General features: G+C 51.8%; 3 protein-coding genes across 4 annotated transcripts in view; 1 reads left to right on the top strand and 2 right to left on the bottom strand.

The window, feature by feature from the left end:
- The window catches only part of LOC118151643 (putative speedy protein-like protein 3), a 15,184-nt gene extending 9,156 nt beyond the window's left edge, over positions 1-6,028 (bottom strand). The window contains exons 1-2 of one of the 2 annotated variants that reach the window (XM_035292006.3): positions 3,643-6,028; positions 1,038-1,253 (exon numbers count right to left, since the gene is read on the bottom strand). In XM_035292006.3, coding sequence (XP_035147897.3) covers positions 1,038-1,253; positions 3,643-4,024 — 598 coding nt within the window. In that variant the 5' untranslated portion in view covers positions 4,025-6,028. Of the gene's footprint in view, positions 1-1,037; positions 2,086-3,642 lie in introns of those variants that run through there. The other variant, XM_078358339.1, reaches the window with a different exon arrangement.
- The window catches only part of LOC118151649 (putative protein ZNF815), a 57,191-nt gene that overhangs the window by 14,228 nt on the left and 22,741 nt on the right, over positions 1-20,222 (top strand). The window contains 1 exon segment of the mRNA XM_078358376.1: positions 1,899-20,105. The gene's annotated coding sequence lies outside the window, so the exon portion shown is untranslated.
- LOC144580593 (speedy protein E3-like) lies at positions 8,602-17,626 on the bottom strand. The gene is made up of 5 exons (XM_078358348.1): positions 17,355-17,626; positions 16,211-16,429; positions 13,643-13,849; positions 11,214-11,420; positions 8,602-8,852 (listed from the first exon to the last, which is right to left on the bottom strand). The coding sequence occupies exons 1-5, from the start codon at positions 17,461-17,463 to the stop codon at positions 8,602-8,604; spliced, it is 993 nt and encodes a 330-aa protein (XP_078214474.1). The 5' UTR covers positions 17,464-17,626.

Raw genomic sequence — 20,222 nt, forward strand, 5'->3', positions numbered from 1 at the left:
GAAGCCGAGGCAGGCAGATCATGAGGTCAGGAGTTGGAGACCATCCTGGCTATCACAGTGAAACCTCATCTCTACTAAAAATACAAAAAAATTAGCCAGGCTTGGTGGTGCTGGCCTGTAATCCCAGCTATTCAAGAGGCTGAGGCAGAAGAATCGCTTCCACCTGGGAGGCAGAGGTTGCAGTGAGCCGGGATTGCATCATTGCACACTAGCCTGGGCGATAGGGCAGGCTCCTTCTCAAATGAATGAATGAATGAATAAATGAATGAGAAAAGTCAGCAAGGGACATTAAGTTTCAGACAGGACAGCTAAACTGCTTTCTTCATTTTTTTGATTTTGTTTTCCTTTCTTTTATTGTTATTTATTTTTTGGAGACAGACTCTCACTCTGCCACTAAGGATAGAATGCAGTGGCACAATCTCGGCTCGCTTGCAACCTGTGCCTCCTGGGTTCAAGCAATTCTCTTGTCTCAGCCTCCGGAGTAGCTGGGATCACAGGCATGCACCACCATGTGCATCTAATTTTGTATTTTCAGTAGAGATGGGATTTCACCATGGTAGTCAGGCTGGTCTCGAACTCCTGACCTCAGATAATCTACCCACCTTAGCCTCCCAAAGTGCTGGGATTACAGGCATGAGCTTCTGCACCTGGACTTGGTTTTTCTTCTGAGACAGGGTTTTGCTCTGTCACCCAGGCTGGAGTGCAGTGGTGCAGCCATAGCTCACTGCAGCCTCAAAGTCCTGAGTTCAAGTGATGTTCTTGCCTCAGCCTCCCAATGTGCTGGGATCTCAGGCATGAGCCACCATGCCCGGCCTGAAAGCAAGCTTTCTTATCCTATCACTGACCTTTATCAACTCTAGTCAAATAGTCTGTGGCCTCCCAAGTGTCCCTCAGTAGTGATGCTTTGGATCCTGAGTCCTCCCACATGGAGAGCTCACCGACTGGGGTGCATTTCCCACTGAGAAAGCATGGTTATGGAAACTGTCCTCTTTTTTACAAAAACAGGATTGGAGGTGCTTTCTGGGGTGTCCTCCTACCAAGCAGCGTGTTGAAGGCCTCATAGCGCTTAGGCAGCACGGGTGACACTCGCTGTCGTTTGAGCTTCATCTTGAGCCCACACAGGGTGTCCAGCACCCAGGTCTCCTCAGGCTCAGGGGCCCGCTCCTTCTTTATCTCCTCCTTCAGCTCCTCCTCAGATTCGCCTGACCAGTCCCTCTTCTTTTGCCAAGAAAGGAAATTAGGCGGGCTGGAATCTACCCAAGGAGATGAGTAAAGAAAGCAGGTCACCGTGTAATACTTCTGCAACTGATCACCTTAGACCCCAACCCAAAACCCCAATGCACTCTCCATCCTCCCCAGCCCCGCAGACTGTTGGCTTCTGTGAGCCATTTTTCCATCTTTCTCCCTTGCTGAACCCGATGTGTCTCTCCTTCTCCTCCCCATTCTTCCATCTTTCTGTCCTCAGAATGCTTTCTTTCCTTCCCTAGTCCCTGGATCTCTGACTCCCTCCTTTTTTTTTTTTTTTGGTGAGACAAAGTCTTTCTCTGTCACCCAGGCTGGAGTGTAGTGTTGCCATCTCGGCTTGCTGCAAACTCCATCTCCCGTGTTCCAGTGATTCTCCTGCCTCAGCCCCACCAGGTATCTGGGATTACAGGTGCCCACTACAATTCCCAGCTCATTTTTGTATTTTTTGTAGAGACAGGATTTTACCATGTTGGCCAGGCTGGTCTCAAACTCCTGGCCTCAAGTGATCCACCCGCCTTAGCCTCCCAAAGTGCTGGGATTACAGGTGTGAGGCACTGCGCTCTGAGTCCCTTCTTTCTTCCCTAATACCCTCCTCAAGTGTTCCTTTCTGATGACTGGGTTCTTCTGTCTTTTTTTGTTTTTTTTCCACACAGGGTCTCACTCCCTCACCAAGACTGGAGCGCATTCTCAGCTCACTGCAACCTCCACCTTCCAGGCTCAAGCGCTTCTCCTGCCTCAGCCTCCTGAGTAGCTGGGATTACAGGTGTGCAGCAGTATTACCAGGATCATGTTTGTGTTTTTAGTAGAGATAGGGTTCCACCGTGTCGGCCACGCTGGATTCAAACTCCTGACCTCAGGTGATCCACCCACCTCAGCCTCCCAAAGTGCTGGGATTACAGGTGTGAGCCACTGCGCCCGGCCCCCTTCCTTTATCTTAGTCAATCCTCTTCCACCTCTTCTTCCTCCAGTTCCCTCACCTGATGGTCTGGGCACTTCATCATCTACCACCTCCAGAGGGAGCACCCCAAGGTGCTAGGCTCGGGGCTCCTCTCCTCAACCTGTGGCTGCGGTTGACATCTAGCCATGATCTCTCCCAAACTCTGTTTCCTCCCATGGAACCTAGTCCCTGTTCTATCCAAAGCCTTCTTCCAGACTCGACTAGGACCCAGAAGAGTGCATTCTGTATTCTCAAGGCTGGGTAGCAGTCGGGAGGGAGTGGAGAACAGCTCTGAGAAGATGCTGTCGTCCACCTGAGCTCCCAAGTGCCAACAAAGTTCAGTCCATCAGGAAGACTGGAATCTCTCATGTCACTGGTTATTCCAAGCTGGCAGCCAGGTTGAAGACAAACATAGGAGGTGGGCATGGTGGCTCATGTCTGTAATCCCAGCACTTTGGGAAGCCGAGGCGAGCGTGAGGTCAGGAGTTCAAGGCCATCCTGGCTACCACAGTGAAACCTCATCTCTACTAAAAATATAAAAAATTAGCCAGCGTGGTGTGATCCTGGCCTGTAATCCCAGCTACTCGGGACGCTGAGGCAGGATAGTCGCTTACATCCAGGAGGCGGAGGTTGTAGTGAGCCAAGATCACACCATTGCAGTCCAGCCTGGGTGATAGGGCAAGACTGCCTCTAAAAAGCAAATAAAGTCAGCAAGAGACATTAAGATTCAGAGCGCACAGCTGAAAGTGCTTTCTGTGTTTTTTTATTTTGTCTTTATTTTTATTTATTTTTTGGAGACAGAGTCTCACTGTGTCACCCAGGCTGGAATGCAGTGGCACCATCTCGGCTCACTTGCAACCTCTGCCTCCCTGGTTCAAGTGATTCTCCTGCCTCAGCCTCCTGAGTAGCTGGGATTACAGGCTTGCGCCACCACACCTGTCTAATTTTCTATGTTGAGTAGCGACAGGGTTTCACCATGTTGGTCAGGCTGGTCTCCAACTCCTGACCTCAGGTGATCTACCCACCTTGGCCTCCCAAAGTGCTGGGATTACAGGCATGAGCTACCGTGCCTGGCCTTTGTTTTTCTGAGACAGGGTTTTGCACTGTCACCCAGGCTGGAGTTCAGTGGTGCAGTCATAGCTCACTGCAGCCTCCAAGTCCTGAGTTCAAGCGATGCTCTTGCCTCAGCCTCCCAATGTGCTGGGATCTCCGGCATGAGCCACAACGCCTAGCCTGAGACCAGACTTTCTTATCCCAATCACAGACCCTTATCAAGTCTAGCCGAGTCCTCTATGGCCTCCTAAGCGTTCCTCATAAGTGATGCTTCGGAACGTCAAGTCCTCCTGCATGGAGAGCTCACCCACTTCGGGGCATGTTTTTCCCATGTGAAAAGTGTAGTTATGGGAAGCTTCTTTTTTAAAAGAACAGGATTGGAGGTGCTCTCTGGGGTGTCCTCTTACCAGGCAGCCTGTTAAAAGCCTTGTAGTCCTCAGGGGGCACGGGTGACACTGGCTCTTGCTTTAACTCAATCTTGAGCCCAGACAGGGGGTCCAGCACCCAGGTCTCCTCAGGCTTCTTGTCTGTCTCCTCCTTGGGCTCCTCCTTAGATTCGTCCGACCACTCCCTCTTCATGTTCCGGTAAAGGAACTCACTCGGGGTGTCGGGATCTACCCAAGGGATTGAGTAAAGAAAGCAGGCCACGGTGTAATTAACGATTCTGCAGTTGATCACCTTAGACCCCGACCCAAAACCCCAAACCGCTCTCCATCCTCCCAGCCCCACAGGCTGCTGGCTTCTCCCTTGCTGAACCCCATGTGCCTCTCCTCCTCCCCATTCTTCCATTTCTCCTCAGAATGCTTCCTCATTTCCTTCCCTGGTCCCTGGCTCTCTGAGTCCCTCTTTTTTTTTTTTTTTTTTAAGACAGAGTCTTGCTTTGTCACCCAAGCTGGAGTGTAGTGGTGGCTTTTTAGCTCACTGCAGCCTTCATCTCCTGGGTTCCAGTGATTCTCCTGCCTCAGCCTCCCAAGTAGCTGGGCTTACAGGTGCCCGCCATAACACCTAGATCATTTTTGTGCTTTTTGTAGAGACGGGGTTTCAATATGTTGGCCAGGCTGTCTCAAACTCCTGTTTTTAAGTGATCCGCCTGCCTCAGCCTCCCAGCGTGCTGGGATTACAGGTGTGAGCCACTGGGCCTGGCCTGAGTCCCTCCTTTCTTCCCACACACCCTCCTCAGGAGCTTCTTCCCAACTTGTGGGCCCTTCCTTTTATTTGAAACAGGGTCTCAGTCTTTCACTCAGACTGGAGTGCCTTGGCGCGATCTCGGCTCACTGCAACCTCCACCTCCCAGGCTCGAGCGATTCTCATACCTCAGCCTCCCAAGTAGCTGCGATTACAGGCACGCACCACTACCGCCCAGCCAATGTTTGTATTTTAGTAGAGACAAGGTTTCACCATATTGGCCAGGCTTCTCTCTGACTCCTGACCTCAGGTGATCCACCCGCCTCATCTTCCCATACTGTTGGTATTACAGGTACGCGCCACCTCGCCCGGCCCTCTTCCTTCTTCTTAGTCAATCCTCTCCCATCTCTTCTTCCTGCAGTCCCCTCACCTGATGGTCCGGGCACTTCATCATCTACCACCTCCAGAGGGAGCACCCCAAGGTGCTAGGCTCGGGGCTCCTCTCCTCAACCTGTGGCTGCGGTTGACATCTAGCCATGATCTCTCCCAAACTCTGTTCCCTCCCACGGAACCTAGTCCCTGTTCTATCCAAAGCCTTCTTCCAGACTCGACTAGGACCCAGAAGAGTGCACTCTGTATTCTCAAGGCTGGGTAGCAGTCGGGAGGGAGTGGAGAACAGCTCTGAGAAGATGCTGTCGTCCACCTGAGCTCCCAAGTGCCAACAAAGTTCAGTCCATCAGGAAGACTGGAATCTCTCATGTCACTGGTTATTCCAAGCTGGCAGCCAGTTTGAAGACAAACATAGGAGGTGGGCATGGTGGCTCATGTCTGTAATCCCAGCACTTTGGGAAGCCGAGGCGAGCATGAGGTCAGGAGTTCAACCTGAACTCAGCTGAGGCAGGAGATCACACCATTGCAGTCCAGCTGGGTGATAGGGCAAGACTGCCTCTAAAAAGCAAATAAAGTCAGCAAGAGACATTAAGTTTCAGAGCGCACAGCTGAAAGTGCTTTCTGTGTTTTTTTATTTTGTCTTTATTTTTATTTATTTTTTGGAGACAGAGTCTCACTGTGTCACCCAGGCTGGAATGCAGTGGCACCATCTCGGCTCACTTGCAACCTCTGCCTCCCCGGTTCAAGTGATTCTCCTGCCTCAGCCTCCTGAGTAGCTGGGATTACAGGCTTGCGCCACCACACCTGTCTAATTTTTTATGTTGAGTAGCGACAGGGTTTCACCATGTTGGTCAGGCTGGTCTCCAACTCCTGACCTCAGGTGATCTACCCACCTTGGCCTCCCAAAGTGCTGGGATTACAGGCATGAGCTACCGTGCCTGGCCTTTGTTTTTCTGAGACAGGGTTTTGCACTGTCACCCAGGCTGGAGTGCAGTGGTGCAGTCATAGCTCACTGCAGCCTCCAAGTCCTGAGTTCAAGCGATGCTCTTGCCTCAGCCTCCCAATGTGCTGGGATCTCAGGCATGAGCCACAACGCCTAGCCTGAGACCAGACTTTCTTATCCCAATCACAGACCCTTATCAAGTCTAGCCGAGTCCTCTATGGCCTCCTAAGCGTCCCTCATAAGTGATGCTTCGGAACGTCAAGTCCTCCTGCATGGAGAGCTCACCCACTGCGGGGCATATTTTTCCCATGTGAAAAGTGTAGTTATGGGAAGCTTCTTTTATAAAAGAACAGGATTGGAGGTGCTCTCTGGGGTGTCCTCTTACCAGGCAGCATGTTGAAAGCCTTGTAGTCCTCAGGGAGCACGGGTGACACTGGCTCTTGCTTTAACTCAATCTTGAGCCCAGACAGGGGGTCCATCACCCAGGTCTCCTCAGGCATCTTCTCTGTCTCCTCCTTGGGCTCCTCCTTAGATTCGTCCGACCACTCCCTCTTCATGTTCCGGTAAAGGAACTTACTCGGGGTGTCGGGATCTACCCAAGGGATTGAGTAAAGAAAGCAGGCCACGGTGTAATTAACGATTCTGCAGTTGATCACCTTAGACCGCGACCCAAAACCCCAAACCGCTCTCCATCCTCCCAGCCCCACAGGCTGCTGGCTTCTCCCTTGCTGAACCCCATGTGCCTCTCCTCCTCCCCATTCTTCCATTTCTCCTCAGAATGCTTCCTCATTTCCTTCCCTGGTCCCTGGCTCTCTGAGTCCCTCTTTTTTTTTTTTTTTTTAAGACAGAGTCTTGCTTTGTCACCCAAGCTGGAGTGTAGTGGTGGCTTTTTAGCTCACTGCAGCCTTCATCTCCTGGGTTCCAGTGATTCTCCTGCCTCAGCCTCCCAAGTAGCTGGGCTTACAGGTGCCCGCCATAACACCTAGATCATTTTTGTGCTTTTTGTAGAGACGGGGTTTCAATATGTTGGCCAGGCTGTCTCAAACTCCTGTTTTTAAGTGATCCGCCTGCCTCAGCCTCCCAGCGTGCTGGGATTACAGGTGTGAGCCACTGGGCCTGGCCTGAGTCCCTCCTTTCTTCCCACACACCCTCCTCAGGAGCTTCTTCCCAACTTGTGGGCCCTTCCTTTTATTTGAAACAGGGTCTCAGTCTTTCACTCAGACTGGAGTGCCTTGGCGCGATCTCGGCTCACTGCAACCTCCACCTCCCAGGCTCGAGCGATTCTCATACCTCAGCCTCCCAAGTAGCTGCGATTACAGGCACGCACCACTACCGCCCAGCCAATGTTTGTATTTTAGTAGAGACAAGGTTTCAGCATATTGGCCAGGCTTCTCTCTGACTCCTGACCTCAGGTGATCCACCCGCCTCATCTTCCCATACTGTTGGTATTACAGGTGCGCGCCACCTCGCCCGGCCCTCTTCCTTCCTCTTAGTCAATCCTCTCCCATCTCTTCTTCCTGCAGTCCCCTCACCTGATGGTCCGGGCACTTCATCATCTACCACCTCCAGAGGGAGCACCCCAAGGTGCTAGGCTCGGGGCTCCTCTCCTCAACCTGTGGCTGCGGTTGACATCTAGCCATGATCTCTCCCAAACTCTGTTCCCTCCCACGGAACCAAGTCCCTGTTCTATCCAAAGCCTTCTTCCAGACTCGACTAGGACCCAGAAGAGTGCACTCTGTATTCTCAAGGCTGGGTAGCAGTCGGGAGGGAGTGGAGAACAGCTCTGAGAAGATGCTGTCGTCCACCTGAGCTCCCAAGTGCCAACAAAGTTCAGTCCATCAGGAAGACTGGAATCTCTCATGTCACTGGTTATTCCAAGCTGGCAGCCAGGTTGAAGACAAACATAGGAGGTGGGCATGGTGGCTCATGTCTGTAATCCCAGCACTTTGGGAAGCCGAGGCGAGCATGAGGTCAGGAGTTCAAGGCCATCCTGGCTACCACAGTGAAACCTCGTCTCTACTAAAAATATAAAAAATTAGCCAGCGTGGTGTGATCCTGGCCTGTAATCCCAGCTACTCGGGACGCTGAGGCAGGATAGTCGCTTACATCCAGGAGGCGGAGGTTGTAGTGAGCCAAGATCACACCATTGCAGTCCAGCCTGGGTGATGGGGCAAGACTGCCTCTAAAAAGCAAATAAATTCAGCAAGAGACATTAAGTTTCAGAGCGCACAGCTGAAGCTGCTTTCTGTGTTTTTTTATTTTGTCTTTATTTTTATTTATTTTTTGGAGACAGAGTCTCACTGTGTCACCCAGGCTGGAATGCAGTGGCACCATCGCGGCTCACTTGCAACCTCTGCCTCCCCGGTTCAAGTGATTCTCCTGCCTCAGCCTCCTGAGTAGCTGGGATTACAGGCTTGCGCCACCACACCTGTCTAATTTTTTATGTTGAGTAGCGACAGGGTTTCACCATGTTGGTCAGGCTGGTCTCCAACTCCTGACCTCAGGTGATCTACCCACCTTGGCCTCCCAAAGTGCTGGGATTACAGGCATGAGCTACCGTGCCTGGCCTTTGTTTTTCTGAGACAGGGTTTTGCACTGTCACCCAGGCTGGAGTGCAGTGGTGCAGTCATAGCTCACTGCAGCCTCCAAGTCCTGAGTTCAAGCGATGCTCTTGCCTCAGCCTCCCAATGTGCTGGGATCTCAGGCATGAGCCACAACGCCTAGCCTGAGACCAGGCTTTCTTATCCCAGTCACAGACCCTTATCAAGTCTAGCCGAGTCCTCTATGGCCTCCTAAGCGTCCCTCATAAGTGATGCTTCGGAACGTCAAGTCCTCCTGCATGGAGAGCTCACCCACTGTGGGGCATATTTTTCCCATGTGAAAAGTGTAGTTATGGGAAGCTTCTTTTTTAAAAGAACAGGATTGGAGGTGCTCTCTGGGGTGTCCTCTTACCAGGCAGCATGTTGAAAGCCTTGTAGTCCTCAGGGAGCACGGGTGACACTGGCTCTTGCTTTAACTCAATCTTGAGCCCAGACAGGGGGTCCAGCACCCAGGTCTCCTCAGGCTTCTTGTCTGTCTCCTCCTTGGGCTCCTCCTTAGATTCGTCCGACCACTCCCTCTTCATGTTCTGGTAAAGGAACTTACTCGGGGTGTCGGGATCTACCCAAGGGATTGAGTAAGGAAAGCAGGCCACGGTGTAATTAACGATTCTGCAGTTGATCACCTTAGACCGCGACCCAAAACCCCAAACCGCTCTCCATCCTCCCAGCCCCTCAGGCTGCTGGCTTCTCCCTTGCTGAACCCCATGTGCCTCTCCTCCTCCCCATTCTTCCATTTCTCCTCAGAATGCTTCCTCATTTCCTTCCCTGGTCCCTGGCTCTCTGAGTCCCTCTTTTTTTTTTTTTTTTTTAAAACAGAGTCTTGCTTTGTCACCCAAGCTGGAGTGTAGTGGTGGCTTTTTAGCTCACTGCAGCCTTCATCTCCTGGGTTCCAGTGATTCTCCTGCCTCAGCCTCCCAAGTAGCTGGGCTTACTGGTGCCCGCCATAACACCTAGATCATTTTTGTGCTTTTTGTAGAGACGGGGTTTCAATATGTTGGCCAGGCTGTCTCAAACTCCTGTTTTTAAGTGATCCGCCTGCCTCAGCCTCCCAGCGTGCTGGGATTACAGGTGTGAGCCACTGGGCCTGGCCTGAGTCCCTCCTTTCTTCCCACACACCCTCCTCAGGAGCTTCTTCCCAACTTGTGGGCCCTTCCTTTTATTTGAAACAGGGTCTCAGTCTTTCACTCAGACTGGAGTGCCTTGGCGCGATCTCGGCTCACTGCAACCTCCACCTCCCAGGCTCGAGCGATTCTCATACCTCAGCCTCCCAAGTAGCTGCGATTACAGGCACGCACCACTACCGCCCAGCCAATGTTTGTATTTTAGTAGAGACAAGGTTTCAGCATATTGGCCAGGCTTCTCTCTGACTCCTGACCTCAGGTGATCCACCCGCCTCATCTTCCCATACTGTTGGTATTACAGGTATGCGCCACCTCGCCCGGCCCTCTTCCTTCCTCTTAGTCAATCCTCTCCCATCTCTTCTTCCTGCAGTCCCCTCACCTGATGGTCCGGGCACTTCATCATCTACCACCTCCAGAGGGAGCACCCCAAGGTGCTAGGCTCGGGGCTCCTCTCCTCAACCTGTGGCTGCGGTTGACATCTAGCCATGATCTCTCCCAAACTCTGTTCCCTCCCACGGAACCAAGTCCCTGTTCTATCCAAAGCCTTCTTCCAGAGTCGACTAGGACCCAGAAGAGTGCACTCTGTATTCTCAAGGCTGGGTAGCAGTCGGGAGGGAGTGGAGAACAGCTCTGAGAAGATGCTGTCGTCCACCTGAGCTCCCAAGTGCCAACAAAGTTCAGTCCATCAGGAAGACTGGAATCTCTCATGTCACTGGTTATTCCAAGCTGGCAGCCAGGTTGAAGACAAACATAGGAGGTGGGCATGGTGGCTCATGTCTGTAATCCCAGCACTTTGGGAAGCCGAGGCGAGCATGAGGTCAGGAGTTCAAGGCCATCCTGGCTACCACAGTGAAACCTCGTCTCTACTAAAAATATAAAAAATTAGCCAGCGTGGTGTGATCCTGGCCTGTAATCCCAGCTACTCGGGACGCTGAGGCAGGATAGTCGCTTACATCCAGGAGGCGGAGGTTGTAGTGAGCCAAGATCACACCATTGCAGTCCAGCCTGGGTGATGGGGCAAGACTGCCTCTAAAAAGCAAATAAAGTCAGCAAGAGACATTAAGTTTCAGAGCGCACAGCTGAAAGTGCTTTCTGTGTTTTTTTATTTTGTCTTTATTTTTATTTATTTTTTGGAGACAGAGTCTCACTGTGTCACCCAGGCTGGAATGCAGTGGCACCATCGCGGCTCACTTTCAACCTCTGCCTCCCCGGTTCAAGTGATTCTCCTGCCTCAGCCTCCTGAGTAGCTGGGATTACAGGCTTGCGCCACCACACCTGTCTAATTTTTTATGTTGAGTAGCGACAGGGTTTCACCATGTTGGTCAGGCTGGTCTCCAACTCCTGACCTCAGGTGATCTACCCACCTTGGCCTCCCAAAGTGCTGGGATTACAGGCATGAGCTACCGTGCCTGGCCTTTGTTTTTCTGAGACAGGGTTTTGCACTGTCACCCAGGCTGGAGTGCAGTGGTGCAGTCATAGCTCACTGCAGCCTCCAAGTCCTGAGTTCAAGCGATGCTCTTGCCTCAGCCTCCCAATGTGCTGGGATCTCCGGCATGAGCCACAACGCCTAGCCTGAGACCAGACTTTCTTATCCCAATCACAGACCCTTATCAAGTCTAGCCGAGTCCTCTATGGCCTCCTAAGCGTCCCTCATAAGTGATGCTTCGGAACGTCAAGTCCTCCTGCATGGAGAGCTCACCCACTGCGGGGCATATTTTTCCCATGTGAAAAGTGTAGTTATGGGAAGCTTCTTTTTTAAAAGAACAGGATTGGAGGTGCTCTCTGGGGTGTCCTCTTACCAGGCAGCATGTTGAAAGCCTTGTAGTCCTCAGGGAGCACGGGTGACACTGGCTCTTGCTTTAACTCAATCTTGAGCCCAGACAGGGGGTCCAGCACCCAGGTCTCCTCAGGCTTCTTGTCTGTCTCCTCCTTGGGCTCCTCCTTAGATTCGTCCGACCACTCCCTCTTCATGTTCCGGTAAAGGAACTTACTCGGGGTGTCGGGATCTACCCAAGGGATTGAGTAAAGAAAGCAGGCCACGGTGTAATTAACGATTCTGCAGTTGATCACCTTAGACCGCGACCCAAAACCCCAAACCGCTCTCCATCCTCCCAGCCCCTCAGGCTGCTGGCTTCTCCCTTGCTGAACCCCATGTGCCTCTCCTCCTCCCCATTCTTCCATTTCTCCTCAGAATGCTTCCTCATTTCCTTCCCTGGTCCCTGGCTCTCTGAGTCCCTCTTTTTTTTTTTTTTTTTTAAGACAGAGTCTTGCTTTGTCACCCAAGGTGGAGTGTAGTGGTGGCTTTTTAGCTCACTGCAGCCTTCATCTCCTGGGTTCCAGTGATTCTCCTGCCTCAGCCTCCCAAGTAGCTGGGCTTACAGGTGCCCGCCATAACACCTAGATCATTTTTGTGCTTTTTGTAGAGACGGGGTTTCAATATGTTGGCCAGGCTGTCTCAAACTCCTGTTTTTAAGTGATCCGCCTGCCTCAGCCTCCCAGCGTGCTGGGATTACAGGTGTGAGCCACTGGGCCTGGCCTGAGTCCCTCCTTTCTTCCCACACACCCTCCTCAGGAGCTTCTTCCCGACTTGTGGGCCCTTCCTTTTATTTGAAACAGGGTCTCAGTCTTTCACTCAGACTGGAGTGCCTTGGCGCGATCTCGGCTCACTGCAACCTCCACCTCCCAGGCTCGAGCGATTCTCATACCTCAGCCTCCCAAGTAGCTGCGATTACAGGCACGCACCACTACCGCCCAGCCAATGTTTGTATTTTAGTAGAGACAAGGTTTCACCATATTGGCCAGGCTTCTCTCTGACTCCTGACCTCAGGTGATCCACCCGCCTCATCTTCCCATACTGTTGGTATTACAGGTGCGCGCCACCTCGCCCGGCCCTCTTCCTTCTTCTTAGTCTCCCATCTCTTTTTCCTGCAGTCCCCTCACCTGATGGTCCGGGCACTTCATCATCTACCACCTCCAGAGGGAGCACCCCAAGGTGCTAGGCTCGGGGCTCCTCTCCTCAACCTGTGGCTGCGGTTGACATCTAGCCATGATCTCTCCCAAACTCTGTTCCCTCCCACGGAACCTAGTCCCTGTTCTATCCAAAGCCTTCTTCCAGACTCGACTAGGACCCAGAAGAGTGCACTCTGTATTCTCAAGGCTGGGTAGCAGTCGGGAGGGAGTGGAGAACAGCTCTGAGAAGATGCTGTCGTCCACCTGAGCTCCCAAGTGCCAACAAAGTTCAGTCCATCAGGAAGACTGGAATCTCTCATGTCACTGGTTATTCCAAGCTGGCAGCCAGTTTGAAGGCAAACATAGGAGGTGGGCATGGTGGTCCATGTCTGTAATCCCAGCACTTTGGGAAGCCGAGGCGAGCATGAGGTCAGGAGTTCAACCTGACCTCAGCTGAGGCAGGAGATCACACCATTGCAGTCCAGCTGGGTGATAGGGCAAGACTGCCTCTAAAAAGCAAATAAAGTCAGCAAGAGACATTAAGTTTCAGAGCGCACAGCTGAAAGTGCTTTCTGTGTTTTTTTATTTTGTCTTTATTTTTATTTATTTTTTGGAGACAGAGTCTCACTGTGTCACCCAGGCTGGAATGCAGTGGCACCATCGCGGCTCACTTTCAACCTCTGCCTCCCCGGTTCAAGTGATTCTCCTGCCTCAGCCTCCTGAGTAGCTGGGATTACAGGCTTGCGCCACCACACCTGTCTAATTTTTTATGTTGAGTAGCGACAGGGTTTCACCATGTTGGTCAGGCTGGTCTCCAACTCCTGACCTCAGGTGATCTACCCACCTTGGCCTCCCAAAGTGCTGGGATTACAGGCATGAGCTACCGTGCCTGGCCTTTGTTTTTCTGAGACAGGGTTTTGCACTGTCACCCAGGCTGGAGTGCAGTGGTGCAGTCATAGCTCACTGCAGCCTCCAAGTCCTGAGTTCAAGCGATGCTCTTGCCTCAGCCTCCCAATGTGCTGGGATCTCCGGCATGAGCCACAACGCCTAGCCTGAGACCAGACTTTCTTATCCCAATCACAGACCCTTATCAAGTCTAGCCGAGTCCTCTATGGCCTCCTAAGCATCCCTCATAAGTGATGCTTCGGAACGTCAAGTCCTCCTGCATGGAGAGCTCACCCACTGCGGGGCATATTTTTCCCATGTGAAAAGTGTAGTTATGGGAAGCTTCTTTTTTAAAAGAACAGGATTGGAGGTGCTCTCTGGGGTGTCCTCTTACCAGGCAGCATGTTGAAAGCCTTGTAGTCCTCAGGGAGCACGGGTGACACTGGCTCTTGCTTTAACTCAATCTTGAGCCCAGACAGGGGGTCCAGCACCCAGGTCTCCTCAGGCTTCTTGTCTGTCTCCTCCTTGGGCTCCTCCTTAGATTCGTCCGACCACTCCCTCTTCATGTTCCGGTAAAGGAACTTACTCGGGGTGTCGGGATCTACCCAAGGGATTGAGTAAAGAAAGCAGGCCACGGTGTAATTAACGATTCTGCAGTTGATCACCTTAGACCGCGACCCAAAACCCCAAACCGCTCTCCATCCTCCCAGCCCCTCAGGCTGCTGGCTTCTCCCTTGCTGAACCCCATGTGCCTCTCCTCCTCCCCATTCTTCCATTTCTCCTCAGAATGCTTCCTCATTTCCTTCCCTGGTCCCTGGCTCTCTGAGTCCCTCTTTTTTTTTTTTTTTTTTAAGACAGAGTCTTGCTTTGTCACCCAAGGTGGAGTGTAGTGGTGGCTTTTTAGCTCACTGCAGCCTTCATCTCCTGGGTTCCAGTGATTCTCCTGCCTCAGCCTCCCAAGTAGCTCGGCTTACAGGTGCCCGCCATAACACCTAGATCATTTTTGTGCTTTTTGTAGAGACGGGGTTTCAATATGTTGGCCAGGCTGTCTCAAACTCCTGTTTTTAAGTGATCCGCCTGCCTCAGCCTCCCAGCGTGCTGGGATTACAGGTGTGAGCCACTGGGCCTGGCCTGCGTCCCTCCTTTCTTCCCATACACCCTCCTCAGGAGCTTCTTCCCGACTTGTGGGCCCTTCCTTTTATTTGAAACAGGGTCTCAGTCTTTCACTCAGACTGGAGTGCCTTGGCGCGATCTCGGCTCACTGCAACCTCCACCTCCCAGGCTCGAGCGATTCTCATACCTCAGCCTCCCAAGTAGCTGCGATTACAGGCACGCACCACTACCGCCCAGCCAATGTTTGTATTTTAGTAGAGACAAGGTTTCACCATATTGGCCAGGCTTCTCTCTGACTCCTGACCTCAGGTGATCCACCCGCCTCATCTTCCCATACTGTTGGTATTACAGGTACGCGCCACCTCGCCCGGCCCTCTTCCTTCCTCTTAGTCAATCCTCTCCCATCTCTTCTTCCTGCAGTCCCCTCACCTGATGGTCCGGGCACTTCATCATCTACCACCTCCAGAGGGAGCACCCCAAGGTGCTAGGCTCGGGGCTCCTCTCCTCAACCTGTGGCTGCGGTTGACATCTAGCCATGATCTCTCCCAAACTCTGTTCCCTCCCACGGAACCTAGTCCCTGTTCTATCCAAAGCCTTCTTCCAGACTCGACTAGGACCCAGAAGAGTGCACTCTGTATTCTCAAGGCTGGGTAGCAGTCGGGAGGGAGTGGAGAACAGCTCTGAGAAGATGCTGTCGTCCACCTGAGCTCCCAAGTGCCAACAAAGTTCAGTCCATCAGGAAGACTGGAATCTCTCATGTCACTGGTTATTCCAAGCTGGCAGCCAGGTTGAAGACAAACATAGGAGGTGGGCATGGTGGCTCATGTCTGTAATCCCAGCACTTTGGGAAGCCGAGGCGAGCATGAGGTCAGGAGTTCAAGGCCATCCTGGCTACCACAGTGAAACCTCGTCTCTACTAAAAATATAAAAAATTAGCCAGCGTGGTGTGATCCTGGCCTGTAATCCCAGCTACTCGGGACGCTGAGGCAGGATAGTCGCTTACATCCAGGAGGCGGAGGTTGTAGTGAGCCAAGATCACACCATTGCAGTCCAGCCTGGGTGATAGGGCAAGACTGCCTCTAAAAAGCAAATAAAGTCAGCAAGAGACATTAAGTTTCAGAGCGCACAGCTGAAAGTGCTTTCTGTGTTTTTTTATTTTGTCTTTATTTTTATTTATTTTTTGGAGACAGAGTCTCACTGTGTCACCCAGGCTGGAATGCAGTGGCACCATCGCGGCTCACTTGCAACCTCTGCCTCCCCGGTTCAAGTGATTCTCCTGCCTCAGCCTCCTGAGTAGCTGGGATTACAGGCTTGCGCCACCACACCTGTCTAATTTTTTATGTTGAGTAGCGACAGGGTTTCACCATGTTGGTCAGGCTGGTCTCCAACTCCTGACCTCAGGTGATCTACCCACCTTGGCCTCCCAAAGTGCTGGGATTACAGGCATGAGCTACCGTGCCTGGCCTTTGTTTTTCTGAGACAGGGTTTTGCACTGTCACCCAGGCTGGAGTGCAGTGGTGCAGTCATAGCTCACTGCAGCCTCCAAGTCCTGAGTTCAAGCGATGCTCTTGCCTCAGCCTCCCAATGTGCTGGGATCTCCGGCATGAGCCACAACGCCTAGCCTGAGACCAGACTTTCTTATCCCAATCACAGACCCTTATCAAGTCTAGCCGAGTCCTCTATGGCCTCCTAAGCGTCCCTCATAAGTGATGCTTCGGAACGTCAAGTCCTCCTGCATGGAGAGCTCACCCACTGCGGGGCATATTTTTCCCATGTGAAAAGTGTAGTTATGGGAAGCTTCTTTTTTAAAAGAACAGGATTGGAGGTGCTCTCTGGGGTGTCCTCTTACCAGGCAGCGTGTTGAAAGCCTTGTAGTCCTCAGGGAGCACGGGTGACACTGGCTCTTGCTTTAACTCAATCTTGAGCCCAGACAGGGGGTCCAGCACCCAGGTCTCCTCAGGCTTCTTGTCTGTCTCCTCCTTGGGCTCCTCCTTAGATTCGTCCGACCACTCCCTCTTCATGTTCCGATAAAGGAACTTACTCGGGGTGCCGGGATCTACCCAAGGGACTGAGTAAAGAAAGCAGGCCACGGTGTAATTAACGATTCTGCAGTTGATCACCTTAGACCCCGACCCAAAACCCCAAACCGCTCTCCATCCTCCCAGCCCCACAGGCTGCTGGCTTCTCCCTTGCTGAACCCCTTGTGCCTCTCCTCCTCCCCATTCTTCCATTTCTCCTCAGAATGCTTCCTCATTTCCTTCCGTGGTCCCTGGCTCTCTGAGTCCCTCTTTTTTTTTTTTTTAAGACAGAGTCTTGCTTTGTCACCCAAGCTGGAGAGTAGTGGTGGCTTCTTAGCTCACTGCAACCTTCATCTCCTGGGTTCCAGTGATTCTCCTGCCTCAGCCTCCCAAGTAGCTCAGCTTACAGGTGCCCGCCATAACACCTAGATCATTTTTGTACTTTTTGTAGAGACGGGGTTTCAATATTTTGGCCAGGCTGTCTCAAACTCCTGTTTTTAAGTGATCCGCCTGCCTCAGCCTCCCAGCGTGCTGGGATTACAGGTGTGAGCCACTGGGCCTGGCCTGAGTCCCTCCTTTCTTCCCACACACCCTCCTCAGGAGCTTCTTCCCAACTTGTGGGCCCTTCCTTTTATTTGAAACAGGGTCTCAGTCTTTCACTCAGACTGGAGTGCCTTGGCGCGATCTCGGCTCACTGCAACCTCCACCTCCCAGGCTCGAGCGATTCTCATACCTCAGCCTCCCAAGTAGCTGCGATTACAGGCACGCACCACTACCGCCCAGCCAATGTTTGTATTTTAGTAGAGACAAGGTTTCACCATATTGGCCAGGCTTCTCTCTGACTCCTGACCTCAGGTGATCCACCCGCCTCATCTTCCCATACTGTTGGTATTACAGGTGCGCGCCACCTCGCCCGGCCCTCTTCCTTCTTCTTAGTCAATCCTCTCCCATCTCTTCTTCCTGCAGTCCCCTCACCTGATACTCCTGGCAGTTCATCATCTGTCACCTCCAGGAGGGGATACCCCGAGATGCTAGGCTGGGGGCTCCTCTCCTCAAGCTGCGGCTGCAGTTGACAGCTGGCCATGGTGTCTCCCAAACTGTGTTCCCTCTTACGGAACCTGTTTTCTGTTCTGTCCAAAGCCTTCTTCCACACTCTATTAGGACCAGTAAAAGTGCGTTATCTATTCTCAAGGCTGCGGAGAAGTCAGGAGTGGAGAACAGCTCTGAGAAGATACTGTTGTGTACCTGGGTTTCCGAGCGCCCACGGAGTGCAGTCCAATCAGGAAGGTTGGAATCTCTGATGTCATCGGTCATTCCAACTGGGCAACTAGTTTGAAGAACAACACATGTAACTGCCAGGCTGGTCTCTTTTCCTGGACATCCAGGGTCAATAGTGTCTGGATCTCCTGGGGTCAGTGGTGTTGTGGGGTTAATGGTGTTTCCTGCCACTGTCCCAACCTCAGAGCATTATCCAAAAGCATCTTCATGGTCTCCGCATCCCTCTTTCCCTGTCCCAGCTCACACCTCTAATCCCAGCACTCTGGGAGACTGAGGCAGGTGGATCACGAGACCATCCAGGCCAAGATGATGAAACCCTGTCTCTACTAAAAATACAAAATTAGCTGGGCATGGTGGCATGCGCCTGTAGTCACAGCTACTTGGGCGGCTGTGGCAGGAGAATTACTTGAACCTGGGAGACGGAGGTTGCGGTGAGCTGAGATCCTGCCACCACTGCACTCCAGTCTGGTGACAGAGTGAGACTCTGTCTCAAAAACAAACAAACAAAAAAACAAGGTTGTGTTAAAGATGTAGAGGACCTTTGTGACCTGACCAAGGATAAAGAAGTTTAGCAGCCTTCCGCCAGGCAGCAGCAGCCTTAAATCCCAGCTCTTGGAGGCCGAGGTCAGGAATTCGAGACCACCCTGACAACATTGTGAAACTGTGTCTCTAGTAAAAATACAAAAATTAGCTTGGTGTGGTGGTGGGAGCCTGTAATCCCAGCTACTCGGGAGGCTGAGGGAGGAGAATCACCTCCACCGGGAAGTAGAGGTTACAGTGGACTGTGATTGTGCCACCATTGCACTCCAGCCTTTGGCGGCAAGAGCAAAACTGCATCCCAAAAAAAAAAAAAAAAAGGAAAAAAAGTTTGTCAACCTCCTCGGACTCCCACGAAAACCCAGATTCCCGCCAGCACCCAGATGTCTGTGGTGACCAGTTGCCTCCTGACCTCAGCCCTCTCCTTGTTCCCCTTTCCCCAATATCAAAGGAAGCTTGAGATTCATGCCTTTTTTTAAGTTTATTTTTATTTTTTTCTGGCTCTGTCACTCAGGCTAGAGTACAATGGCGTGATCAAAGGTCACTGCAACTTCTGCCTCTCAGACTCGAGTGATCCTCCTGCCTAAGCCTCCCGAGTAGCTGGGACCACAGGTGCACGCCACCGCGCCCAGCTAAGTTTTGTTTTGTTTTGTTTTTGGTAGAGGCAGGGTTTACCCATGTTGCCAGGCTGGTCTCAGACTAATGGGCTCACATGATCCTCCCAGTTTGGCCTCCCAAAATGCTGGGATTACAGGCCTCCACATCTGGCCTCTATATTAATGCCTGTTTTTTTTTTTTGGTTTGTTTGTTTGTTTTTTTTTTTGGTTTGTTTGTTTTGAGACGAAGTCTTGCTCTTTTACCCAGGCTGGAGTACAGTGGTGCAGTGGCATGATCTCCGCTCACTGCAACCTCCCCATCCCCGGTTCAAGTGATTCTCCTGCCTCAGCCTCCTAAGTAGTTGGGATTACAGGCATGCGCCACCATGCCTGGCTAATATTTGTATTTTTAGTAGAGACGTGGTTTCCCCATGTTGGCCAGGCTGCTCTCGAACTCCTAATCTTGTGATCCGCCTGCCTGAGATTCATGCCTTTTAAGATGGCTAAGTAGGACATCCACCTGTCATGTTCTTGGTTTGCTGGCTCTCCAAAATGAAGTCACTTTTCTTTCTCCAGATTTCTTGGAGGCAGTGTAGTGAGCAGAATGATTTGGACTCGGTTCCACTCTGGCCCCACAGCACCCAGCACCCCTGCAGCAATGTGCTGAGCTTCCTGGCAGGGAGGAAAGGGAATGTCCTTTTGGCTCCAGGAGGCACCAGGGCAGGGTCAGGTGTTTCCCACACCATCCAGGTGGCAGTGACAGGTGCTGAGTCTGGAGAGGTGAACAGCAGTCATCACCTAACCATGACCTAGAATATGAGTGTCTAAGGACAGACGAGAAAATGACATCAGAGAAAGGTTACCTAACTTGCCAGACACACAGACATTCCTTGCAGATGTATCCATGCAAATCTATGCTCATCCCCAGGGAAAATGTACTACTGGATTCCATGGGGTTTAATTTTTGCCTATCTTTAAGAGGACATACCTTTCAGGTGTGTTTGTTCACAGTATTTTACATTGTCATTTTCTTTTAAAAATCCTTTTGGGATTTGTGTAAGAATGGCATAGTGGATCTGTCATTCATGTATTCTTTGAGAGTGCATTTTTACGGTAAAATATATTGTGCTCATTATCCCGTCTGCTTTATTTGTTTATTCATTTAGAGGCAGAGTCTCCAAATAAATAATAATTCAGGTCTCCATCGCATCACTCGAATGCACTGCCAAATGCTCCCTCCTGGGGTCTCGTGGAGCCTGTCCCCAAGCCAGGGGGCTTCCTAGTGCCACCTGAACGTCTCTCCAAAGCAGCACAGGTCTGACCCCCGACTGCCCACCTGAACAGCTTCCTTAGCTGATGTCTTTTGAAACCGAGGCCAGGTCCACAGTGCCAATTCCACCCTCTCTACAATCTCTCTGCAGCCAAACCGGCT

The sequence above is a fragment of the Callithrix jacchus genome, chromosome 2 (genome assembly GCF_049354715.1).
Source record: "Callithrix jacchus isolate 240 chromosome 2, calJac240_pri, whole genome shotgun sequence".
In the NCBI taxonomy this organism is placed as follows: domain Eukaryota; kingdom Metazoa; phylum Chordata; class Mammalia; order Primates; family Cebidae; genus Callithrix; species Callithrix jacchus.

Excerpts from the sequence above, each read along its gene's own strand:
- LOC144580593 (XM_078358348.1), bottom strand. The coding sequence starts at position 17,463 with ATGGCCAGCTGTCAACTGCAGCCGCAGCTTGAGGAGAGGAGCCCCCAG. Across the intron at positions 16,430-17,354 it reads TGAACTGCCAGGAGTATCAG|TCCCTTGGGTAGATCCCGGC; the intron begins GTGAGGGGACTG and ends TTCTTTACTCAG. Across the intron at positions 13,850-16,210 it reads GGCTTTCAACACGCTGCCTG|ATCCCGACACCCCGAGTAAG; the intron begins GTAAGAGGACAC and ends TCCCTTGGGTAG.